This window comes from Neolamprologus brichardi, chromosome 23 (assembly GCF_056152115.1).
Source record: "Neolamprologus brichardi isolate AB-2024 chromosome 23, ASM5615211v1, whole genome shotgun sequence".
Taxonomy (NCBI): domain Eukaryota; kingdom Metazoa; phylum Chordata; class Actinopteri; order Cichliformes; family Cichlidae; genus Neolamprologus; species Neolamprologus brichardi.
In genome coordinates this window covers 23,001,442-23,028,450 of record NC_142125.1, presented here as the reverse complement: position 1 = coordinate 23,028,450, position 27,009 = coordinate 23,001,442, and the positions used below count along the sequence as shown (strand labels likewise).

The 27,009-nt window shown below is 40.7% G+C and overlaps 1 protein-coding gene, 1 non-coding gene and 1 pseudogene across 3 annotated transcripts in view; 1 reads left to right on the top strand and 2 right to left on the bottom strand.

Annotated features, from left to right (window-relative positions):
• Nucleotides 1–4,653: 4,653 nt before the first annotated feature.
• LOC148096149 (leucine-rich repeat-containing protein 3 pseudogene) lies at nucleotides 4,654–5,442 on the top strand (annotated as a pseudogene).
• Nucleotides 5,443–19,911: 14,469 nt separating this feature from the next.
• atp7b (ATPase copper transporting beta) overlaps nucleotides 19,912–27,009 on the bottom strand; it is a 47,052-nt gene continuing 39,954 nt past the window's right edge. For both annotated transcript variants that reach the window (XM_035908628.2, XM_006792935.3), the window contains exons 12-21: nucleotides 25,442–25,576; nucleotides 25,172–25,366; nucleotides 24,523–24,705; nucleotides 24,266–24,449; nucleotides 22,553–22,693; nucleotides 22,332–22,474; nucleotides 22,058–22,261; nucleotides 21,863–21,980; nucleotides 21,587–21,689; nucleotides 19,912–20,627 (exon numbers count right to left, since the gene is read on the bottom strand). In XM_035908628.2, coding sequence (XP_035764521.2) covers nucleotides 20,345–20,627; nucleotides 21,587–21,689; nucleotides 21,863–21,980; nucleotides 22,058–22,261; nucleotides 22,332–22,474; nucleotides 22,553–22,693; nucleotides 24,266–24,449; nucleotides 24,523–24,705; nucleotides 25,172–25,366; nucleotides 25,442–25,576 — 1,689 coding nt within the window. In that variant the 3' untranslated portion in view covers nucleotides 19,912–20,344. The remainder of the gene's footprint in view (nucleotides 20,628–21,586; nucleotides 21,690–21,862; nucleotides 21,981–22,057; nucleotides 22,262–22,331; nucleotides 22,475–22,552; nucleotides 22,694–24,265; nucleotides 24,450–24,522; nucleotides 24,706–25,171; nucleotides 25,367–25,441; nucleotides 25,577–27,009) is intronic.
• Nucleotides 23,180–23,253, bottom strand: trnai-aau (transfer RNA isoleucine (anticodon AAU)). The gene has a single exon. It is a non-coding gene; the product is annotated as a tRNA-Ile (tRNA).

Here is a 27,009-nt window from a genome sequence, read left to right as displayed (position 1 = left end):
CAAATCTTGAGATGAGTTTGTTTCTTTTCTCAAAAGTAGCCCCAAACCCTCTGAAAGCTGGACTTTAACCTTGCTGTCATCAGTCTGTCTCTCTGTGCTCTTCTCATTTAATTTACCCTTAATAAAGTTTCAATAAAGGTTTGTCCGACTGGCCTCGTCCAAAAGTTCTCTGCCCCAGTGTTGGCTCAGGATATGAACGTTGGAGCCTGTCCATGCTCTCACTTAGCAATGCTGTAAGCTGCCTATAGACAACCTTCTCTCTAATGCAAATGACTTTTTATCAGAGCAATGAGGACATCAATGACATACAGATCTCAAAGATGCCCCAAATCTTTTGTGAGCCAGGGTCTCGCCTGTCCTGGTCCTCTGTCACGGGGTCACAGAGCTAAAACATGCTGTGATTGAAAGCAACTGGAAGCAGAGTGAGCAAAATCCAATGTACCCTCTGCAGCCTGAAATCATTATCAAATGTACCAAGTGTGGCTTTGGAGAGGTCAATATATACTGTAGGGCAGTGCGGTGCTGCTTTCAGAGAGTGACTTTACAATGTCATCTATAACAAGCCAGGCAAGAGGTGTCAAAAACAGTATATTTGTTCACAGGAAGTAATGTCATCTTTTGCAATTCAGCACTGATACAGCAAATGTGAAATATGACAGAAGTACTCTGTCTCTAATGCTTATCCGACACTTTAACTGGCCTGGCTCCATATCATTGTGATCCTGAGGAGGACTGAATTTATTTAAGACGGGATACCATGCAGGAATTTTGCCAGGAGCCTGACAAGATGAGTAAGGATGTTAAACAAATGCCTTGGCAAGTTTCACTAAGCTTAAATGGCGGCGGATGTGAAGTAAATCTATCACCGATCACCTAAGAGGCAAAATAAATAAATAAACAAAAAACCGCCATTGAGCTGTTACAGCATTTATCAGCGTGCCTAGGACGGGCTGTGGATGCAGCCACAGTAAAAGCAAACTCATGCACACTGAAATGCTTCACTGGTCAATACAATCAATGATTCTGCCTTTCAGCAAAATTGACAGGGCTGAACTCTGCACATGGCTGCCATTTAATCATACAGATGCTTTGCAAAGCGCTGCCTGCATTCAGGCGGTCTTTGCATGTCCACCATACCTTCAAAAAGGTCTTTTGTCACAGCCAGTGTGACAGCATTGAAGTCCTCCATCGGGGCAGGACAATTGTAATCAATGTTTATGAAGAATGACAGACAGCGACATGCAGGGCAAGCAATCAGTCACACACAGAGCACGGGGACAATAGGGTGGCAGTAGATTAACAAAACAAGGCGCAGGGACCTCCAGACTTTTTTAAATGGGATGTTCATGAAGAGAATAAAAAGTTTATTGTTCCTTTTCATTAAAATGGATGCTCAGTATACTCTAAGTGGGCTAATAAGTGGGCAATTTCAATGGCAGAGTACAAAACACTCATTTAGTTTGTTGTGCCTTTTGGGGCTGCAAAAGTGCTCATTGCAGTGTTGTTTCTTTTTAATAATCAAACAAATACAGAATAGGGTTAAAATATACATCAGAGAGGGAGCGAAGATGTCCCAAAGAAAAGGTTTAGCTGTCATTCAAAAGTGCAAGCAAGCTTGAAATTTGAATTTGATACATCAGTAGGTGCCGGGAAATAAAGAGATAATGCACGTGGACTGATTTACACAATAGGGGAGTTGCAAAAACTCATTTTCAGGAGCTCAGCCAATCATTTAGTGGAGTGAATGCCACATATGATAAGCAGAACGTTCGTAGATATGCAGTTTGTCAGAAGCTTTCTCTGCATAAAACCCCCCAAAATGAATTCAGAATTTACAACACACATGCATGCATTTATGTTTTCCAATCTTCTATTCTTCATTTTGGTGAGCCTGTGTGATCTGAGTTTCCTGTTCTAAGCTGACAGCACTGGTTCTGCTCCTGCTGAGATTGAGTGATTCTTGCAGGTTGTCTTGACAACTTCTAGATGCACGGAGTTGTTTCATTGTGATTGCGAGTGCCTAAACGTCATTCTATATGAACTTATGGCCAGTGTGTGTATTGTTTTTTATTAGCAATACGCTCTAACCATTTAAGCCAACCAGAATAAATCAGCAGGTGTACCTAATAAAGTGGCCAGTGCCTGTAACTTACAAACTGCAAACATTCAAGCAAGTAAAGCTCCTATAAGTCTTTCGTTGTGACTTTACAGCAGGGAAGGGGATAGAACCCATGGCCCTGGTGTGTTTAGCACCACGATCTAACCATCTGAGCTAACCAGCTAGCTTCATGCCCCCAGTGTACCTAATGAAGTGGTCAGAGAGTATAATTTACGAGAAGACATGCTGACATTGTTGGCTGGTCCTGAGCTTGAACCCATGAACCCCCTCAGTGTTGTTAGCATCAGGCTCTGGCCATCAGAGCTAACTGGCTAGCTTCATGGGCCGTGGTGTATCTAATAAAGTGGCCAGTGAGTGCGATTCACTAATTGCAAATATTTAACCAAGAAAAGAGAAGAGCAAGCAAGTCTTTCACTGCAACTTTTTGACCAGCGTGTGGATTGAAGCCTCTATTTAATAATCTGAGCTAACCCTTCAGCTATACACGAATAGCTGTATGTACTAAAGTGATCAGTGAGCGTTAACTTACAAACTCACAGCTTTACATCATAAACTACACATGAGCAAGTTTCCCTAATAAAGTCGCCAGTTACTACAATAGTTTTCCTTCCTCTGTTCCTTGTTTTTAGATGAGTAACTACATTTGAGCAATTTTGGGACATATATATTCTAAATTAATTTATTTTCTAATCCCTTTGAGTTGGAAGAAAACAAGAAAACACGTTTTTCTATCACTGTAGGCGGGACCCCTCAAAATTTCTACTTAAAGATTAGAAAGATTTTTTTTCTTCCATATTTAAAAAATGCTAGAATCTACCATGAAATGATTATCAACTTTAGTGTCTTGACCAACAGTGCTACTGCACACGGACACAGCTCTCTGAGAAACAAGCCAAAAAACTTTCTGTGTTGTGTACGTTTTCCCGGAGTCTTCCAAGTGCTGCATTTCCCGGAAGCAAACAAAGGAAGAACCGGGACTCCAGCGATGCTACCTCACCTCTCCATCTCTGCACACACACACACACACACACACACACACACACACAGACTCACCGCTGCTGCTGCTGCTGCAAAGATCCACCAACAGGAGATCCTGACTAAACAGCTGGACTCTTTAAGCAGCTGCTTTTTCTCAGCTGGACTCTGAGCGGAGACGTCTGTTTGTTTGTAGAGGATGAGGCGGTGATTTACTCCTGGATGTTTCTCCGGTCCGTTTAAGACACAGTGATCCCAGCAGGACAGCTGTCAGGTAAGTTGCCAACTCCAAATTTATTTTAAAATAGTTAAGCCAAATGAGACCAAAATAGGAAAAAAAATGTTTGTTTTTTTCTGCCTGTATTGATCAGTATAAGATTACTTTATCATGAATAGAAATAATAATGTATGCAAAAGTGTTTCTATGGTATTCCTATTTATTGTTGGGCATTTATTGTTGTAATTGTTAATTAATATATCAGTTAATCAGATACTTTTTACATTAACAAATTAATGAAGTTTTACATTTAGAATCTACTTTATCGTGTAAAATATCAAATAAAGAACAAAAATAGAAGGTAGATGCTTTAAAGGAAATTTAAACTCAATTAGCTGAAACTTATGAGAGTTTCTCTCCGAATTATGCTCCCATTTAATAACATCTACACCTGTAATATCCTTTTTTATTTCCTGCATCCTTATCTCTGCTACACCTACGTTAATATCCCTGTAATTTCCAAAAGGGCACCACAGTTTCTGAAACATTAGCTTATCGTATGAACATCATTCAGAAGCCATTACACAGCAGCTTGTTTGAGACTCACAGTCTTGATCAAAAAGCTGCTTATCACTCAGTCTGCACCTTGTCGTTGGCCGCCCTGAATGCAGTGGTTTTAATTTGCATCCCGACCTTCGATGCTCACATACATCACTGCTAACCTTATAGACTACAGGCAGCTTCTTATTTAATCACAAATCACTGTTTTTCAAAGTTCATCTGATGCATATTGATGAGCCCACACCCTGTTTAATGACTTGTCATTTTCTCACGGGGACAGATTTTGAGTTGAGGGATCCATGCTATAGAAAACCTTGTATTATTATGATAATCTTGAACTTTACCAACTTCCCCCTCCAAGGAGGAAGGAGTCGGAGAAGAGGGGGAGGATTTTATTTATTTATTTACTTTTCCTGGAAAGAGGCTGTGAGATGAAGGGGCCGCGATATCTTTTTTACCCTTTGTTTCACTGTCATCTTTTTTCTCGCAGGTTTCTTGCAGTCGGGCGGAGAAGAGGTGTCCCTCCCACCCTGGACTACATTTCCCACCATGTACTGTCTCTGGGTTACATCATCCATACCTCACTGTGAAATCTCATTTAGCAAGAATGCAAACTTTTAAACGTTTGCCTTCTTTTGAGATGGATCAGTTAACTGTCGGAATAAACGATGTTCAAGCGAATGTTGAGAATGAAACTGATCATTTGCTTGAATGTATTTCATGCCTCTAAAGCAACACACCCTCACACCAGCAGCACTGATTTCAGTCCTAACGCTGGCTAATGGGGGCCTCTCAAAGGTGCAGGTCATCCATAAACCCTTCTTCTTTTAGTTCTCTTTTCTTTGTGGGAACACTTCTCTTCTCTTTGATTATGACCGCCTATGCCTGCCCTAAGCTCTGCCACTGCACAGAGAGGAACGGCATGGTGGTGCAGTGCACTTCGCGCAACCTGGAAAGCATCCCGCCGAACTTACCCAAGGACACTGTGGTTCTCCTGCTCTCGTCGAACCAGATCCGACACGTCCCGAAAGGAGCCTTCGCTGACCTTCACCGCCTCAGGGAGCTGGATCTATCTCACAATGTCTTGGAGAGCGTGGAGGTCGGTGCCTTTCAGGGGGTTTCCGAAGCCCTGCAGACCTTGGATCTTTCAAACAACCATCTGAGCGGCCTCCCCAGGGACACCTTCACCAAGCTGCACGCCCGAATCCGCCTCTCCCAGAACCCCTGGCACTGCGAGTGCTCGCTGCAGGAGACACTGAGGGAGCTGAGGCTCGACCCCGAGACGGTGAATGAGGTCAGCTGTTTCACGTCAGAGCAGGAGGAGTACGTGGGACAGCCGGTGATCCAGGTCCTGGACTCGGGGATCAACTTTTGCAACTTCCACCACAAGACGACTGACGTAGCCATGTTTGTGGCCATGTTCTGCTGGTTCTCCATGGTGACAGCTTACATCATTTACTACATCAAACACAATCAGGAGGACGCCAGAAGGCACATGGAGTACCTCAAATCACTGCCCAGCACTTCTCACATGAGCAAGGACTACGACACAGTGAGCAGCGTGTTTTAGGATGAATATGGATCAAAGTGCAGCGATGAATACAAATGACAGAGAGGCGATGAATATGTTTACAGCGAGCAATACTGAGAAGTGACAGGCGTGAAGGCACAAAGATTTAAGGAGGAGGTTTTAAAATGTTGCTGTCATCATCAAGTGCAGGCTTTAAACAAAAAGAAAGACACAGCTCAGACTCAGATATTTTACTTCTTTAATAACAAAAGATGTCAGATCATTATTTCTCACTCCAACCATGTGCTTAACACACCTCAAAAGTTTGCATATCACACCAAGTTATAGAAGTTCAGCTACCAGCTGAGGAGAACCTGAGAGCCACTTGAGTGTGAAACAGAAATGAGCTCCTCGACAAATAATTCCTATGGCTTCACAGAAAAATATACAAGTTTGATTTTGTTTAATGCATTTTTAAAAAAAAAAGAAGAAGAAGCAGGGGGACCTTTAGGGGCAACAGCGCAGAAATTAGCTGTAGTAGCTGTTAATCTCTGTTAAAACTGATATATGTTTCCCTCTTAATGTTAAGATGATGTATGCTTAATGATGCAATGCATAAAGGATATGTGTTGTAGAGGGGATTTGATGGCTGTAGGAACCCCTGTGACACCCCTGCACTGTCAATTTAAGGTGGCTTGGCAGCCCAGAATTACATTTCCCACTTGAGCCCTCGTTTTGCTTCAAATGGTAATAAGTTTGTTACTTTTGGAAGAAGAAATATGATAAATTCCTGCCACAAAAACAAAGTTCAGTTTGAGAACTGAACTGATCGTCTCTTTCTCTATTTTTGCTTAACTAAACTGCACACATAAAATGTTTCATCAAATTTCAGATTCTGGAAAGTCTAGTCGGCCACAACCAATTTGGCTCAAGGATTCTTCCGGCTAAAAGGGAGATTTTCCTCCCCGCTATCGCCAAGTGCTTGCTCACATGGGTCATTGGATTGTTGTGGCTTTCTCTGTATTATTATAGGTTCTTAACCTTACAATATAAAGCGCCTTGAGGCGAGCATTGTCATAATTTGGTGCTATATAATAGGGATATTGGCTTTGTATGACATCTTCCAGAGTAACAAGTAGAAAAAACAGTCCAAAATTGAGTATTTAGAGCAGTCTGAAGTCTGAGTATTTTGTACATAAGGATTCCTTGATTGTATTCTGAGTGATTTACTTGAAATTTTAACCATGTTTATTATGAGCATTTACAAGTGTAACAGTGTATATTGCAGGATATAAGTGAAAGAATAACAGGTCCCCTTTAAACAAACTCGACATCGACATGATTTAATCTGTTGTCAACATGTAGGCTCATTGAATCTGCACTTCCCCTGCACGGTGGGTGCATGGTTGTTGTTTTTTAATTTCCTCAGTCTGTTCCTGCTGCGCCTGACATCTGAAAGCAGCTTAACCAAAGTGGACCCCACCCACAGGCTTTTACACCTAAAGCTTCCAACTACTTGACTGTGGAATTCACAACATTTAGGATCGGCTTGACTTGTAGCACTCGCAGAAAAAGAAGTGGTGACAAATAAGGCAAGAACCTGATTACATGTGTTTTTGTTTGTTTTCATCTATTAATTTGGATTGCATCACACAAATTTCATGCCTGTTGACACACACACTGGTTTTTACTGGAATAATTATTTTATTTAGACTTAACATAAAACCAATTTTTTTCAATATATGACCTTTTTTGTGTACAAGTTGATGCTCAAGAAAATATGGACATAGCTAGCTATGATTTCACCCGTTATGTGTGTTGTTCTATTCATTTATTTATTTATTTTAAGTAACGAGTAATAATCAAAGGGTAGATCGTAACTGAGAGACACTGTGCACTGACAGGGTAGCAATTTGTAGGTAGTCACACCTGAAAGTATTCCCTACTCAGTTTCAAGGGAGTTGTTGAAAGCTCTCCGCCAATCTGCTCAAACAATCTGCAGGCATAACACATTCCTCACAGTGAGATCCTGTTATCTGTTCATACAGATTTTACGATGAAAAATACCCCTGGCTCCAAATATGGAAGTCATATATCTTCAGCTGCATAGATCTAGATGAAGCTGAATATTAATGTCTTAAAACCCAGAAATAGTTTCATCCTACTAACGGCTCAAGTTCATAAATCTAACGAGCCATTGTGGAGGGTGCTTCAGTATCCACAGTGTAGTGATCCATTTATCTGCTACATAGTCGTTTACGCGATTCATGTGGTTTCTATCAAACTGTGCAAAAGTCTTAAGCCACCCTCTTAATATATCTTCATATTTTTGAAGGAAAATGGAAAATGGGTGTAACAGTTTATTGGCCAGCAAAAACAACTATCAACAAGTATCAACTATCCTAATGAGCCTGAAAGTCAAAATTTGGTGTGACCACTTTTATTCTTTAGCACAGTCTGATCTGTCTTAGGCAGCTTTCTTATAATTTCTTTAAGGAATTGTAGCGGGGCGTGGTCAGTGGTGCCAGTGCAGGGAAGGCGGACACACCTGCAGGGCATCTGCAATCACGCCTCGCTGGGTTAAAACACTGAACGGGGTCCTATCATGTCATTGCTGTTGGTTGTGGTTGGTGATGTGTGCGGTTGGCAGTGGGAGAGCTGTGGCTGTTCGTGTGTTTATAAGCAACTGTGTTAATAAAGAGATGCTTAAAAGCATAAATATGTCATCGGGTCTGCCGTGGTTCATTACAGAAGTCTTCAGGAATAGTTCTCCAGGCTTCTTGAAGGACATTTAAAGCTCTTCTTTGGATGTTTCTGCCTTTTGTTCTGTTCTCTGTCAACATGATCCCACACTGCTTCAATAATGTTGAGGTCCGGGCTCTGGGGAGGCCAATCCATGACTGATAGTGTTCCACTGTGTGATTTTCTATCCAGTTATGACTTTACTGACCTTCTCTGTACATACCGACGATGATTTAGATTCATCACTCCATCAGCCCCGTTATCACTGATTTTCACTCTAGTTCTTGTGTAATTTTCATATCTCAGGCTTTTTTCCCTGTTTCCTTTCCTTAAGAAGAGTTTCTTGCCCGCCACCTTTCCACTGAAACCATTTTTCAGTGTTAAGGTGAAATCTTTTTTGATGCTTAAATGATTCATACATCAGTGTTAATTGGCTTAACAAACATTAACATTCCTTTGAAAATGATCAGGCACAAGGACTGGACTGAAAGTGAGTGAAAAAACAGCCAATGTCCAAAGAAACACTTTCAAAGACCTTCAGAAATCCTGGAGAACTATTGCTCAAGAAGAAAATCTGGCTGCTTGGAAGCTAAATAGAAAGAAACGAGGGCGGCTCAAGACTTTTGTACCATATCCAGCCCTTAGAAAAGTGCATTTAACTTTCTTTTTTTTTTTTGCTTAATATCTATCGCTGACCTTGTAGTCTCTAAACCTCGACCTATCCCTTCTGTCACACAGTCAGGACTTTAATTACGATCCACATTACTTTGTCTTACAAGTCCCGAGGGCTGCAGTGTACATCATATTGAAGCGAATATTATTAATTATCTGGATACAGCTGAGGTCAGTGTGTCTCGCTAACTTTAAGAGTGGCACTTCATTAGAGCTGTGTAAGCGCTTTAGCCAAATGGAGAGAAATGCTCAGTACCGCAGCAGAAAACAGCTTTTGTTGACATCTGAGAGGCGCACTGTGTCGATTAATAGCTTTCTTTGTTTGTTAAATTCTAAAAATATCACCTCAGACAGGAGAAAGTCAATAAAATTATCTGTTTGTCTTCTCTCTGCTGTTTCTTCTTTGCCGACACTCGTGAATTTTTAGACCTTTTTTCCCTTTGCTTTGCTGTTTAAGTCTGTTATCAGTAGAATCTAAACAAGCCTCCAGTGAACTGAAATATGTAGATTTTTCTCCACAAAATAAGAAAATAAGACTAAATAAAAAGTCCCCTTATAATGAAGTCTTCATCAGTTGACTGTCACACTTCCATTTCTTTGACACTATGTCTTACAAAGTAATTTTAGCTGTTTTTAAGCAGATTTTGGAAGCAAAAAATTAGGGATCAAAGAGTGCCTTTTGTGCCGTTGCGGAAGTTTGTATAAAATTTAAGGAGGCAAACTTAAATTTTAAGTTCAAACTGCCCCTGCAAAGTGATTTTTACTCTTTTTTTTTTACAATGATTTTTAAGTGTGGGGGGATTTTTGAGGGGAAATGGAAAATGACAGCTTTGAATCTATTTTCCTTCTGGTTCATTTAGACAGTTCACATCAAAACAACCAAAAATCAAAGACACTCATACTTTCAAATGTTAACAACCTGAAAATCAAAGTGCAATACTCTTTTGTTATTCTCACAAGCATCAAACACTCCCTGCAGACACAGTCCTGTGAAAATTGAGTTTTTATGCAACTTTATAAGTGGAGGAATTTTGTCTCATTCTTCAGTTCACTGAGGTGTGTGGGCTTTCATTTATGTACATCTCTTTGCAGCCCATTGCAGCACTCTGATTCGTTGCTTTTCACTCATTTGCTGCTGTGCTTGGGGTCAGTTTCAGACAAGCTTTAGCTGTGAAACAGATATCCTCACATTTGACTATGGACAACTTTGGTATACAGAGGAGTTCATGGTCAAATCTATCACTGCCAGGTGTCCAGGTCCTCTGTCTCCAAAACAAGCTCAAAGACCCCTCCACCAGAGTGCTGACAGCTGATATGAGGTGTTTGGTTTTGTGCATTATACCAAACATCTCCACTTTGGTCTCATCTGTCCATAAGACATTGTTCCAGTCTTATGGTTTCTTCAAATGCACTTTTTAGAGAGAAGAGGCTTTCCCTGGCCTTTAGAGTCTTAGATGGAGCTCTTGGTTTTATGTAGTTACATTTTTAATGATAAAACCTGCCTACATGAAACACAGTGAATATTTATACATATACTTACTAACCTTCAGAGTAAAATGGGAAATAACCAAAGACAAAGAACTTATACAGAATGTGAAAACTTGACAAGGAAAACATGAGAAGAAATGATGCAGACGAAACTCAAAGCACTGCAAAAATCACGGGCAATGCAAACAGAAACCGTGTTTTTGTGAGACAAGGTGAAACATCTCACTGATGCTGAGAGATGAAATGGAGTTTGAATGTACCTGCTGTACTTACAAACCTAACACACACATGCTGTGGTGAATGGTCAGGTGGAAGGAGTGGACTGAAAATTTGTGAAAAAGCAGTCAATGTCCAAAAAAACACCTTTGTAAGACTTTCAGAAAGCCTGAAGAACTATTGCTTAAGAGCACTTCAAAAGATTACAAGAAAATCTGGCTCCTTGGAATATATATATATATATATATATATATATATATATTACAATGAAATATGTTGGAAGATGGAAGATTAAAAAGAATTTAATTCTTCCTTGGAGAGCACTTTAGGTTGTGCTACCAGCCGGACTCATTGAAAGTAATAACACCAGCAGCAAAGTTGTTCTTAGTTGACATATTCAGCAAGTTCTTCTAAAACTCAAAGCAGCTCCCTGGTGATTTTACTGTATCACAAAACTTTGACTGGACACAGGTGCAACGATGCTTCACACCAAAAGCACAACATCATATTGTTCATTCACGACAAGTAAAATAAACATTGAGTATCGTTCAAACACGTTTTGATAGGCAGCCCAAGGGCACCTCAGTACATACCCCTGCAGATAAACCTTGAACAGTGATCCGTGAAAGTGTGGCGTCACGCATCAGCTCTGACCGATAAAGGTGAATGCTGCAAACGAGTATCTGTTTGTGTGTGCGTCTGTGTGTAAATGAGCACTTCAAAAAGTCAGTGTGAGCGAGAGGCGTTTAGATTTTGATGGATTGACAGTCAAACTTGATCAAGGAAACATTTTTTCAAACTACTGTAAAGGACAACAGAGAAACTCTCACTTTCATCTGTGTGAAAAACATGTTTAAATATAGGGAGAGTTGCACAGTATCTCCTTAATGGCGGTGTGAAAGAGGGACAGACACTCAGAAACCACTGTGATAGTAGCACAGGCTCCCATAACACAACTGCAGCCAGATGGCAACAGAACAACCTGAGGGCTGATGAAGTGAGGAAACTGAATTATCCTGGTAATTTTGTGACATCCAAAGTACCTCCATGGATAAGTTTAACCCCTACCATCTTGGGTTTTTTTCAACAAGACTTGCCTTATATGGATAATTGACCAGCTAATTTTGGCGAGCTCATAAACTGTATAAATGTAATGCACAGGTATAAATTAGTGATAAAATTAATAACCACATAATCTAACTCATGTCCAGTTTTGACTTGAAGTAGTGGATAAGGTCGAGCAGACTCTTCTGATTCTGTCTTCGTCCCCTCACGCCCAACCAGTTGCAGGAGATGGGCGCCCCTCCCTGAGCCTGGTTCTGCTGGAGGTTTATTCCTTTAAAAAAGGGAGTTTTTCCTCCCCACTGTCGCCAAGTGCTTGCCGAAAGGGGGTCTTTGCCATACAATATAAAGCGCCTTGAGGTGAGTGGTGTTGTGATTTAGCGCTACATAAATAAAATTGAATTGAAATTGATTTGATTGGCTCGAGCTGCCTGTGCATGTGCCAACCATGGCCACAGCCATAACTCCACAGTCATATCTCAATTTTCATCAAGTTTTAAAGCTGTTCATTTCTGCTGTAAAGTTGGACAGTAGCCTCAAATGACCAGTAGAGGAACTGAAGTTTGTGTTGCTTTCATTTTTAAGATCCTTTAAAGTGAAATTAAAGCCAGACAGGTTGAATGTGAGAAAAATAAAGAAGGCTGACTTTTTAAATAAAAGGAATAGCCAATCGAACAAGTGAAACCAAAATCCAAAAATGGCAATACAAAAACCGGGACCAAGACTGCATGTTTTAATGGGACAAGGTGAAGCATGTCACTAATGCTGAGAGATGATATGCCACTAAAAAAGGTTGTAGTGGGAGGTCCACAACTGGGTCATCATACACTGACTGGGAAGACACAGGAGATGAACAAACACAAAGACTCGAACACAGGCTGAGATAACAGTAAGGGAGAGAGGACTAAGATCACTGAGAACTAAAGAAACTAAAAAATGATCAACATAATCAAAGTCTGAAACACAAATACTGAGACACAGACCCAGTACCGTGACAGAAGTGCTCCAACTATGATATGCAACTTCACCAATGAGCATCAAGGAGACATGGACTCTCAGAAACTGAACTTTGTTCCTCACAAAATTTGTCTCCCTGCTGACAGAAAGTAATTTAATGCTATTTCATTGTTTTTGACAGTATGTCTTTGTATAGTGAGCTAATTCCTTCAGGAATTTTCTCAAGCTGTTTAGGATTGTTATTAGATTGACTGATTTCTTATACTGTCATTCAGTATATAAATTAGACAAGAAAAGACGGTAGTGTTTTACACAGAGCACAAAGATTGTATTATACTGTATAAGTAAATAAAATAAATAAAAACGATATAAACAAATATCTGTATGTGTATTTTGAATGTAACAGTCTGGAGGCAATTATATAAAAGTCAGCGGCAAGCTTATAAGGTAAGAAGTGAAAGTGAAAGGAATGCTATGATGTGAGGTTTGGAGATGGTGGCGCTGACAAAAAAAAAAACAGGAGCTGGATTTGATTTTTTGAGTGGACAAGATTAGAAATAAGTACATGAGCACCGAGCAGGTTGGAGACAAAGTTAGAGAGGCAAGGCTGAGATGATTTGGAGATTCATAGAGGAGGGAGAGTGGATATATTGGATGCTGAGCTACCAGGCAGGAGGAAAAGAGGAAGATGTAGTGAAGGAGGACATGCAGATGGTCGGTTTGACAGAGGAGGATGTTGAAGATAGAGGTGCAAGCAGATGATCAACTGTGGTGAACCCTAAAAGGAGCAGCTGGAAGAAGAAGAAGAAGAAGTAGGCAGGCTTAATTACTAGAAGGTGGATCTTATACGTTGCCTTCTGGTTGCCAAAATTGCATTAAGTACCTTTAAACAGCCACAGGAAACATCAATTAATTGTCTTGTCATTGAAGACATTTACAGTTCATGTAGTGCTTCCCACAAGAGTGCTCTGCTCCCACACGTTATTCAATTGCATCCTTAAAAAAATGTTTCCTTTAATTAGTGTAGCTGCTCAACAGCTACACTTGATGCACATTTAATGTATACACTTTGACTTTTTCCTTTTAAACATTTGAAATTCTCATCACACATATATAAAAACACACACATGCAGAGATATTACTCGGCCTCCCAGCAGCATTTATTTTTGTTCATGTTGTTTCTGAAGATGGACAAATGGTGTGGGCGAACTAGTAGACCTACAACAGCACATGCACAGAGACAAACAATGTGCCTCAGTGAATACAAACTCCTGTTGTCAGGCTATTCATGGAGTGCATAATGTGTCATGGTGATGTCTGTTCTTCCATAGAGCACAGGAAGCGCATGCTAATGAGAGGAGCGTTAAAGCAAATATTAATGACATGTTTGTTTTCCCATCCATTCAGACTGCATTTTCTGGGCACATTTCAGTGTTTTTAATTAGTTAAGAAGCAATTAAGGAGCAGAAAGGAGACCAAAAAACATCCAAAAAAAACATTCACATTGCAACAGAAAGTTGTGAAAAAAGAAGATTTAGTGTTTCGATGTTTGGATTTGGAGTGGAGGGGGAATGGGAGGAAAAATCATTTATTTTCATTGTGTTGCACAAACATGCTCGGTTTGGGGTGAAGGCTGAAAGCTATGAAACAGTGGAAATGTGCTTTGTGAGGTGAGAGAGCGATGAGGCAGAGTAAGATAAAGAAAAAACTCTGAATTTGAACTTCTGAAGTTTTTAAATCTGTGACTGGGTGTCTGATGCTCATACATTACCAGTGACCTAATAGTTAAGGCTCTGCCCTCCTAAACCAGGGAATGTGGATCCTAGTCCCATCCATAGGGGAGGCCGTTACTCTCCTGGCATCTTTAATGACACATAAAAATAAGATAAATGGTTAAAAATTTGTAGCGTGTGCAAAAACTTTCTTCAGGCAAGTACAGGTGTCAAGTTACTTCCCAAAAGTAGTCCCAGCAGAGCATCATTTAAACACCACGGCCTGAGTATTGTTGCTGACCATGTCCATCCCTTTATGACCACAGTGTACCATCTTCTGATGGCTGCTTCCAGCAGGATAAGACACCATTTCACAAAACTTAGATCATCTCATATTGGTTTCTTGAACATGACAATGAGTTATCTGTACTCAGATGGCCTCCACAGTCACAAGATCTCAGTCTAATGGAGCACCTTTGAGATGTGGTGAAACTGGAAATTCTTATTGTGGATGTGCAGCTGACAAATCTGCACCAACTGTGTGATGCTGTCATGTCAACATGGACCAAAGTCTCTGAGGAATATTTCCAACATGTTGATGAATCTGTGCCGTGAAGAATTAAATCAGCTCTAAAGGCAAAAAGAAGTCCAAACTGGTACTAACAAGTAGTGGTGTGCGGTACTCCAAATTTTGATATTGATCCAATACCAAAAAAGTGCAAGTACAAGCGCTGATATCAATACTTATACCGATATTTTTATTTATTTATTTTTATTTTTATTTATTTATTTATTTTTGCCTGTCCCATTTGGTTCTTTAGCCGTCAGAATTGCTGTCTGAAGACCAACAACCATTTGATTAATACCGATACTTTTAAATTATTAAAAAAATAAGGCAGCTTATGTAGGAAGGAGCAGTGTGTAATCATTTATGAAATCAATGATCATTTATTTGCAAATTCTGATTTTAACAACCACGAAATCACTGTGATTTTTAATTTCCACAATAATTAGCTAACACAACAAAACACGCCTTTCAGCTTTTCATGTATTTTGAAACTGGATTTTGAGACCTGGAATGTAAATGTGCCTTTTCATAGAGCACTTTGGGTCAGTTTCTGTTTTTTACACACTGAACGTAGAGAATAGGAACAAACTATCACAACAGTATCAATCCGACACCAGTACCAGCATTGGTATCAAAACTATCATTATCTGGATCAATCCGTCCACCTATACTAACAAGGTGCACCTAATAAACTAGTAGGTGAATAGATATACTTTGAAAATAAATACAAAAGTGTGGTAAATAAACATAAGCAGGTAATTAAATAAAGGAAAGCACGTTCAATTCAATTAAATGTTCTATTTAACATATTTCTAAATTGACTAAATCAGTAAAAAAAAATCTCCAACACTTTAATTTTATTACAATATAATAACATAAAAGATCACAAAATCTTAGAATGATTGAATGCTGCAGATACTCTTGTTGAAACACAGATGAAACACTTGTTTTCTTCTCCCTCAGTTTTCATTAAGATTCAAAACAGACAAAGCAGTCACCCTACTGCAGAGGAGAAGCCGGCTGTATCACCAGTGTTGGGACTAACGCGTTATTAAGTAACGTGTTACAGTAACTAGTTATTATGCCAAAACCAGGAACGCGTTACTCGTTACTGGGATTTAGATAGGGTCGTTATTCGTTACTTCGTGTGGTGGCTATTGTGGAGCTTCCACAGATTCAAGAACATTAGCAAGTGGTGGAGGCAGCAGGTGGATGAGGAAAAGGGGAGGCAGGAGGAGAGACCCGAAGCGGCCGCTGGTCCAAGTGTCAGGTGAACTGAACTTCAGGTAAGAAGTTATGACCTGCAGTCTATCTGGGTCAGATACCAAGTTTAATTGGAGTTTATTTTCGTTATGCTGAATTTTTTGTACTGGGTACTAGCAAGACGGAGTTTCTATACAGCTGGGTGGATGCTATGATGTTACTGATGTTGAACTTTATTTTGTTCGTAAGGTTAGTTAGTAGAGTTGCCAACCATCCCCTAAAAAACGGAATTGTCTCGTATTCAGAGAAAATATTTCGTGTTTCGTATTGAGGTGAAAAGAAACACAGTTTGTCCCGGACTTCAGCTACAATGAAAAAGACACAAAGCTGGATTTATTCTGTGTCTTTGCTGCACAGCTGCCTCTTCTCCTCTCATTCGCTCCCCCTCCCTCTCCTGTTTCTACTTCAATCATTAAACTGATCAGTGATCAACTGATCGGCTTTTCTCTCTTGTTTGTTTATCGTCCACTTTGCGCCAGAAAGAGGAAACCAGTGGCACAGCAGCACATTTAAGCTCGATCAGCTGTTGTTAGAATTTATTTAATATTAATTTCTAGTATCAGCTGATGTTTGCTGGAGCCTCAGCTGTAAAAGCTGCTGGTCATGATATCGGTTTGGTTATCTGGTGAGAGGGAAACATGAAGATGAAACCAGGAGATGTCCTTACTGAATCATCAGAGCTGAACAGGTGATGGAGAAACAGGTTTACCTTTTAGGTGACGTGAATGAGTTGAAGGGAAGTTATGAACTGTTTCTGAGAGACAAATAACACCAGGATCCTTTTTAGGTAGCTGACAGCTGGTAACTGTGCAGGGGCGGGTCTAGCAAAGTTTTGTCAGGGGGGCAGGTAGGGCATTAACAGGGAGAGGTGGGCACAAAGAAGTACTTTCTTATTCTCATTTAAAATGTAGCTGGCTGTTATTAAATAATTATCTGAGTCTCACAACAAACGATTGATAGATTGAAGCATATATACCATCAGAACAGTGTACATCACTGTCACAACAGCGTTTGTTTTCATTCAAAGGCTTTATGATTTTTCCTATAATGGCGGCCGGTCTCTAGTCAAAATGCCCGGGCTGATTTTTTGTCCCAGTCCAGCCCTGTATGCAGCTCATCTGCAGCCTGGTGTTATCTACATCTTCCTATTCAGAAGGCAGAATTTCTGAGTTCTGAGTACAATCGAAAGCACCACGACTGCAGTTTTCATGTTGGATGTAAAAAGCGCACATGACGCTGTGACGTAGGCTAGAAAACATGGTCAACAACGGTCCAGGCGTGGGATTTCTCTCGTGGAAATATGCACATTATCTTTTCCTTTCTATTGGTAGGTGGCACAGTGCACTTGTGGCAAGTAAGCAAGCTAGAAGACTGGAAATCTTGCTGGGTATCCAGTTACGGAAGCAACACATTAACAAGAGAATTCTGAGTAAAACCAAAGTTACTTTCCCTAGTAACTAGTTACTTTGAAAGTAACAAGTAACTTGAAGTAACTGAGTTACTTTTGATAGAGGTGACTAGTAATGTAACTAAGTTACTAATTTAAAGTAACTTACACTGTGTATCACAGCCAAGCGTACCTTTGCAGAGTAAAATGTTTCTCCCCTCGTGACCACTGGATCACTGGATCACCACTTAATCTTCTCCTTCTCCGCTGCTCCAGGGCCAGAGGATTGTCTTAGAAGGAAATTTGTCATTCAGAGGATTTTTGAGCTCCCAGAAGTGTGAGCTGTAAATGTTTAAATGATAGGGCTTACACCTGTTTCATAAATCTGTGAGTCAGGAAAACATTCAGCAACCTCCTGGAGCTCAGCCAGCAGAAGGTTAAGTCTTCTGTGGCCTTTAGCTGAGTGGAAATCAAGCAAAAGAAAAGACAAAATTTAAAAGAAATTGTTATTAAATGCCAGTCTAAGAGTCCCTTGTCCTAAAAAACAACTTTTGAGGTCCCTCAAAGTCAAAGGCCCACGCCTTTGACTTTGAGGGACCTCAAAAGTTGTTTTAGTAGGTTTTTAACACATGCATTTTCCCCTTCTAAGACACAGTCAGACCTGAAAAAACATAAATAAATGAAGCTATCGCCTTCTCATTGCCTGTCAGAGGGTTTTCTCCAAGACCTTTGAAACTTCCACGAGACCAGCAGACTGTGTATGTATATGTATTTCTCTGACCTAAAAGTGCATCGGCCCTAAACCTGGCACGATTACAGACCAAAAGCTGAGCGAGCAACAAACTCCCCAGAGTAATCTTGCAAAATGTGCAATATATTTTGACATGCTATTAAGTCAGAAGAGATTTGCGCAGGAAGTAGCTACAACAACGAAATATTACAAAACTGAATGAGAAGGTGCCCTTCACAGTCAGTAATGTAACATAAAAAAAACATTTTTTTAACCAAATACAAGCAGAAATCTTACAAGGCTGTCTTTAAGACCACAGCAACAAGACTGAAGTCAGTAAACCGTGTTGTGAAACAATGACAATGCCAGCCCTGCGTTTTTTGCAAAAAAAATTGTCCTCATAAAACGCACTGTGAAAAAAAGGACTGTACTGAGCATCTCACAACAAATTTGCTTTGCTTTTGAATTTTTAAAACACATTTAATATCTCTTGACCTTTTGAAGGGGTCTGGATCCCATGTTTGGTTCCACTGAGTGTTGACAAACTTCTGTTCAGGTTTGTAGCCACCAGTTTTTGAAGACCTGTTTTTTAAGCCTTAAGTTTTGACACCAGACATGGATCTGACTTTGAAACCATATGGTTACTGATTGATGAGTTGTAATTGATAAGCCAGACCACAAGATATTTACTGAGAGCTTAATAATGTATGGTTTGTTATCTCACAGTGCATAACCTTGGAGGATTACAACCACGACTACAAACACTTCAAGCTGGCAAAGTTGGCTAGTGGCAGGATTGCAAGGATACCAGAGGCACTAAAAGGAACGTTTACAAGGTGGGACGAAGACCTGCTGTGATGTATGGTTTGGAGACAGTGGCACTGCCAGGAAGCAGAGCTGAGGATGTAAGATTCCCATCAGAAGGGACAAGAATAACAGACATGAACCGGTCCCTAGGGCTGCGAGAGTGGGGCCTTATCCACTTCACCTTAAATTAGTATCGTGTTCTCAGTCCCTCTAAGTTTGCTCCAAAACGCAGGGTTGGAGGAAGGGTTGAAGCAATCACTGAAGACCTCACGGGATTCAAAGTAGCGTCATTTCAAAAAGCTCCTACAGAGAAATGTGCTGACACACTAGCAAAAAGATTTATTTGTCAGTTATGTCAAAATAATTTTACATTGTGGACACATACAGCCCACTTTGACTTTAAGTGGGCCAGACCTGTGATTTTAAGGTTTTGTTCCTGATAACCAAAAAGAAATGAATGAGAGCAAATTACATTTTGTGAGCACCAGCCTTGCTTCTAGACTCACTATAATAGGGAGCTAATTAGTAGCCCTTTGACTTGTTCTCTTGGCAGGCGTGAATAATGACACGAATAAAGGCGTACCAGGTTACAGCTGTGCTTTTCCTGCTTCCATATGTCAGACTGTCGTAATAAAAAAGTCTATTGTGCAGGCTAAGTGCGAGACACGAGTCATATTTATAACCCTGATGTCCATATATCTACTCACTCGTAATTAAGCTCAACAAGATGTGAAACTAACTATAGAATCCATGTGTGAGGTCATTTGATTAATGCGCTCCATTAATTAACCCTGGCACAGTGTGAAGCAGATATGGAAAAAAGGAAGGAAAAAATACTGCACTCCAATTTTTTGTCTTCACGTCTGTGAAGCTTTACTGGAAAATATCCCACAAGGTAACATGAAAAGAGTAGTTTTTTCTTCTCTGGAGTGTTTTTATTTTCTTCTTGGATTTGGTGGAACTTAATTTGCATTGAGAATGTGCAAATTTGCAAACAAATCACAAAATCAGATGAAACGGATGAAGGGATTTTTACACAGAAAATGATTTCCCTCTATCAACACATGCATTATTTATAAGCTCTCAGATCCACACTCTCACTGACGGCCTTATCCGAACAGTAGCTTTACTCTGACTCGTGGATATTGTAAAAGTCGATTTGCACCGAAGTTATTTGTCTGGAGGATTTATGTGACACATAAGCAAACTGACTTTATACATGTGGCTTCAGTAAAACTTTAATGTTACATCAAAATAAAAGAGCACTTTAGGTTTGACAATTAGTGTATTTACATAAATACTTTTTTTTTTAGTCATAAACATGAGTACCAGGTAAAAAACATCTTCCTGTTTTCCCTTTACAACACGTTGAGGACATCTGCAGTCTGGTGCTCCAGCAGGGAGTAGCGGTTCTGCTCCTCAGCAACAACCTTAATGGATGCCCCTTGACTGGGTGAGCGGCTGGAGAAGCCGGGTGGAGTCATGCCGCTTGGGTTCCTCTGTTCCCAAGTTGCATTGGGGAGAGCGGGACTGCGCCGCCGGCCATCCAGACCCAGATGTGTGCTGATCTGAGACGAACGAAGGCTCCTCATTTGGCCTCTAGCACGCATCTCATAGAGATCCGCTGAGGTTTTCTTGTACCTGGAGGAAATACGGGGTGATTAATTTCACTACTAAACTCAAGCACGAGTGAAAACAGACCAGGTATGCGGGAGAAGGGAAAACATAAGATTCATATCACATAAAGTTTATTGTGTTCATCTGGACGCTGAGATTTCAGACAGATAAATGTTTTTAGTCTGAGCTGACTGCAGGTTTCCCCACTGTATAAACAGTATATTTACATAATTAATGACACTGGCACCACTGACTAACTAACAATGGGGTGTGAGGTCAGTGTGAGGTCAGTTTCATGATCATGATTACCCCAACCGGTCGCAGTAGATGGCCGCCCCTCCCTGAGCCTGGTTCTGCTGGAGGTTTCTTCCTGTTAAAAGGGAGTTTTTCCTTCCCACTGTCGCCAAAGTGCTTTCTCATAGGGGATCATTTGATTATTGGGTTTTTCTCTGTATGTATTATTGTAGGGTCTACCTTAAAATATAAAGCGCCTTGAGGTGACTGTTGTGCGATTTGGCATTATATAAATAAAAACAAATTAAATCATTGAAATGCAGATTTTCCTTGTCCAGTATGGGGTGAACCTGTGACCTTGGCATTATTAGCACCTCACTCTAACCATCTGAGCCAACCAGCTGGAATCCCTATGAGCAAAAATGTCCTAAGAAAATGTGCCCCATGCCATTACACCACCACTCCCAGGATGAATTGTTGAAATAAAGCAGGATGAATCCATGTATTCATACTGTTTTCGTCAAATTCTAAACTGAAATAGACTCATCCGACCACGGAATATGTTTCCAGATATCTATTGTCCAATTTTGGTGAGCCCCTGTGATGCACGATGTGTCATCTTAATTTCCCTCACAGGGGTCAGTCAGGCACCATCAACAGGTCTGATTTAAATTGTGGCTGCTTTGTCCTGCTGTTTCCTCCCTAATCTTTAATATAAGTGTAGATAATGTAAACGCAGAAGGACTCACATTTTCAGCAGTAAAGAAGACAGGACCACTGAAACTGATGAGGCGGCCATTGCAGCTGAGCCCATCCAGGGTTGGAGCACCAGGCCAACGGGCATGAACACACCTACGACCAACAGTTCACATTTGAGAAAGAGGCACCTCAATGTCATCCACAATGTGCCAGGATAAGAATAATTTCTGATTTCATTTTGGATTTTGGTTTTCCGAAATATCAAGCTTGCACGTTCACCTTGACTAGAGTCCATTATTGGTTCAGGATTTTACTGTAGCTCTCACCTGCAGCAATTGGTATTCCAACAAGATTGTAGAAGAGAGCAAAGACAAAGTTGATCCTTATCCGACGCACCGTCTTCTTGGACAGCTCGATGCTGGCCACCACATCTAGCAGGTCATTCTGCAGAGCGCGAAAAGCTTCAAGTGAGACAGTTTAAACGAGCCAATGTATCTGCACACAGACTATCTGCCACCTACTCGGATCAAGACAATGTCAGCCGCCTCAATAGCCACATCGGTGCCTGTCCCGATTGCGATGCCGACGTCGGCACGGGCGAGGGCGGGGGAGTCGTTCACGCCATCTCCCACCATGGCCACCCGCAGGCCTCGTTTCTGCAGCGCCTGGACTTTTGCCACCTTGTGTGATGGCAGCACTTCTGCAAATACTTTTCTGATCCCCACCTGCAGCCAATCAAACGCTTTGATTACATGTTAAACATTCAGGTAGATTTTAAGAGTGTGCAAGTGTTACCTGTGCTGCTATGGCTTTAGCTGTGCGCCTGTTGTCTCCCGTCATCATCACCACCTCAATGCCCATAGTGTTCAGTGTATGCACTGCTAATGCTGACTCTGCTTTCACCGTGTCTGCGATGGCTAACATTGCACACAAAACACCTACACACACACACACAGCATAAGATGAAGTTTAAATGTGGCACCAAAGCCACAAAGAAAACTTTGTTTTCCCCTCACCATCTATAGCCACCAGTATGGCTGTCTGCCCTTTGGTTTCGTGGCTCGACATCGCGGCATCCACATCTGCTCCTATGTGGTGGCCATTCCTCCTCATCCACTCTCTGTTTCCAATCAGGACAGAATAAAACAGCCCTTCGGCTGGAAACAGAAGGATGTGATTAAAAACAATGACTGCTTACAGTTACACCTCACTAGCACCAGGTTGGATGCTCTTTGCCTTCAGAACTGCTGCGATTCTTCATGGCATAGATTCAACAAGTTGCTGAATGGTACTCTTTGTGGTCTTCTGCTGCTTTTGAGATGGTCTTCTGCATACCTTGGTTGTAACGAGTGATTATTTGAGTTACTGTTGCCTTCGTCTAACTAAGTGAATAATTTCCCCTTTTCAGACCATTCTCTGTAAACCTTAAATATGGTGATGTGGGAAATATCTGAAAAACTCAGACCAAAAATCATGCCACGTTCAAAGTCATTTAATCACTTCCAAACTCTGATGCTCAATTTGAACTTCAGCAGGTCACTTTTTAACATCGCTGCCAACTGGACATGCATAGCTTGAAAAAACAAAACAAAAAACTAGCCAGTGTCTCTGGCATCTACAACAAACTCTTCCTTGTGATTCTGTGGCCAGTATGGGGCTTGAACCCATGACCATGGCGTTATTAGCACCACGCTCTGACTATCTGAGCTAACTGGCCCACACAGTCTAAAAAGCTACTCTTGGAGCCTGGGTGGATGATCACAGCAATTTCCTGAGGGGTTTAACACTGTCTATTAATTTTAATTAATAGACAAATGCGTCACTACTATAAACGTCAATAGCATATTCTGGTATCTGTACTTGAGTAGTTCTTTTCTGACAACTAAAAAAAAATATCTGTACTTTATACTCCTTACATTTTCAAAAGGGGTCCACGAATTTATACTCGGGGGTGAAACATTTCTTTAAGTGGCCGGTTATTACAAATACAAATTACCTGACAACTATACACTGTGTAAGATAAAGACAGTATAAATAGTATAGTGTCAGTGTAGAGGATGGACATTAGCCATGATAGCTGTGAAACATCTGCTAACATCTTGTTGAATTCAGTTATGTGCATCTGCAAAGAGCAGCAGGTCAGCTGATCACAGCCTGTACACAGAGAAAATCTACTGAAGCTCATATTAGAAATTATTGTGAGTTGTGATTCTATTCCCCACACTGAGCCACTACAACCAATTTCAGGTTTCCCCACCTGCTAAATCCCGGTGCAATCCTTGACTGTTCTCATTTTCCTGTTTATGTGTGGAGCCAAAGGCACCCTCTACAATGTAGGCAACAGAAAAAAGTTTTGTTTTTTTCATTCACTTTCACTGCAGGGGACCTACATAGCAGATCACACTGAGTACATTCATTTAAATTTAAATTCAAATAATTTTTGAATTCTTGTGTACTAATGTTATTTTATTATTATATTAACACAGCACAAGGTTCAGTTACCTTTGTACAAAAGTGGTTAATAGACTACTTTTTACTTTTGTACTTTTAGTACATTTCAGAGCCTGTACTTTTATACTTTTACTTGAGTAATAAAGTTGCTTTAGTACTTCAACTTTTACTGGAGTATTTTTAACCCAGGTATTTGTACTTCTACTTAACTAAAAAAAAATCTGTACTTTTGCCACCTCTGCTTTGAATAAAGTTTACAGTTACAGTTTTTTTCTGACCTGCCGAGGTGGACTCTCCTGCAGGCAGCATGCTGCTTTCTTCAATAGTAGCTCCTGGCAGCAGAAATCGCTCCTCGCTCGGCTGCAGCAGCAGATGTTCCACGCTGGACACCCGGCAGCTGATCCCACAGCCGGGCACGGCCTGGAAGTCCTGGCAGCACCCGAGGACATCGGAGCCCAGCTCCTGTCAGAAAGTTGATAGAAAGTCAGTAAAGTTTTCTCCTGAACAAAAAGGCAGGCAGAAATAGACCTCTCACCTGTTTGCAGTGTTTGGCAACTGCTATGCCTAGCGGGTGCTCGCTGCTGGCCTCTGCGGTACCCACCACTGCCAGGATCTTCCTCAGGGGCATGCGGGCCACTTCCCACAACACCAGGACTCGAGTCACCCGCGGCACGCCGTTTGTAATAGTGCCAGTTTTATCAAACATCACCACACCGATCTGATTGAGACACATAGAGGTCAGTGTCAGGTTTAAAAGGGTTTCTAAGAGGTGCCTTATTACACTCTGAGCACTGCACTCTAAACATTCCTTCTCAAGATTACTTGATATTATTATTTATTTGATTTTTATAATGTATTTATTTACTTGTTTTTTTTTTTACTTGTTTTTTTTTTTTTATTTATAACATATTTGATCTCTGGTTGGAGGGGCCCATTTCTGCCTCAGGCCCCAACAGATGCTAGAATCGCCCCTGGCTGTAATCAAGCAGCAATGCCACATGGTGTCACCAGTTAATTAGAATAGAGGCCGACTCAAATATTGAAGTGAAATGTTACATTTCTCTGGTTGTTCCAGCTCTTTTCTCTTTCATTTATTCTCTCATTACAGACATATTTTCTTTCTACCCACCTCAGTGTTTCTGCAGTTTTAAAAAAAAGCATTAAAGGAATCGTAAGGGTCTCGCCTTATGCGCCATCTCCAGCGGCTCGCCTCCTTTAATGAGGATGCCGTTCTGAGCGCCGACCCCTGTGCCAACCATGACCGCCGTCGGAGTTGCCAGCCCCAGAGAGCAGGGGCAGGCGATGGAGAGAACGGTGATGGACGCCTGGAAGGCGAAGCGGACGATGACCTCTGCCTTGGAGATGCTCTGGTTGTAACCCTTTGAGGAGGAGAGTGGTGTGATCAGGCTACAGCTGTTTTTATTCACACACAAGTCGTCTGCATGCACACTTACCGGGAAGTTCTCCTTCACAATGTCGAAGTTGACAAAGCCAATGGCCAGCCACACTATCAGTGTTAACAGGGACACGATAACAATGAAGGGCACGAAGTAGCCACTGAGTCTATCTGCAAACTGCTGGATGGGGGCCTGAGGAGGAGAAGGGAAAGCAAAATTAGTCTTTATTCTCTTTGTAAAACATTCATTCTAGTAACTTTTCTTGTTTGAGAAGAGTATGTAGTGCATACTGTTTGTATTATACATGCAGAAATTATTTGAAGGAGTTACCGTAGTTTTCGGATCATAAGCTGCTACTTTTTTCCCACACTGTGAACACTGCAGCTTATACTGACATGCGGCTAATGCATATTAGTGATTCTTGAGATAAGGGACAAAACATGTCCGGCAGATAAAACCCAATTTTGTGGTTAAAAATATGCATACAAGTGTTAACCCAACTGCCTAAAAGACAAACCAAGGCAATGTTTATACAACAAAACAATGATTTTGCATTTTTTATAAATATATATTTATTTTAAATGGTACAATACATTACCAGTACTTTAAAAATCCAGCAGGTGTGATAATATTAAAATACAGAAAAAAAAATTAAAAGTAATGTAAAATTAAACATCATGGCTCTCATCACAAAGTATTTAAGTCCCTTATATAATATCAAAATATGCAATTGAAAATTTATTTTTAAATTTTTTTTAAGTGATTAAAATCGTGTCCAGAGTTTTTGTCAACACCGTCAGATTTTTTTAAAAGTACAAAAAAATCAGGAATTATTGTGGGTAGCTTACACTCTGTGGACCCCTTTACCACTTCCTGTTTGATACACATGCCATGAGGTCACTGCTGTGATAATTAGTTTGTTTTTATTTCGTTTATTGCACACCTTTCTGATAAAACTCTGTGTCACAACCATAGTGCGTCAACACCAAAGTTGATGTAATCCAAGATTTATTTGTTTTTTCTTGTAAAAACAGTCAGTGATCACTGTCAGCCTAACCATCGGGAACCCTCACGTTAACTTTTATCAAGTGGAAAAAAGTTAGCATTCATCCTCCAGCTTCACTGTGTTTATGGTATGCTAACACAGCTGTGTCGCTAGCGATCACATAGCACATCACTATATACCAGCTAGCCCAACTTCAGTAACCTGACAATCAGTGTTGGGGAGTAACGGAATACATGTACCGCCGTTACGTATTTAAAATACAAAATATGAGTAACTGTATTCCGTTACAGTTACCGTTTAAAAAGGTGGTATTTAGAATACAGTTACTTTGTTGAAATAAATGGATTACACGGCGGTACTTTCCTGTTTCATATTGTCGGGTCAGGACTGTTTGGGTTTTGTTTGACAGCTACGTTCTGTTGTTCCAGGCGGCAGCGTTACGGTTGCCATAGTTACAGGGTGACTCTCTCTCTCTGCGTGTTTCCTGGGTGAGAGAGGCCTTTTTATTGTTGTTGTGCTAAGCTAATAGGAAGAATGCTACCGGTATAGCTCTAAAGAATGTAGCATCATGGGCAGTGTAGTCGGGTGCTGCAGGGAGAATGGACTGCCATACCCGTTA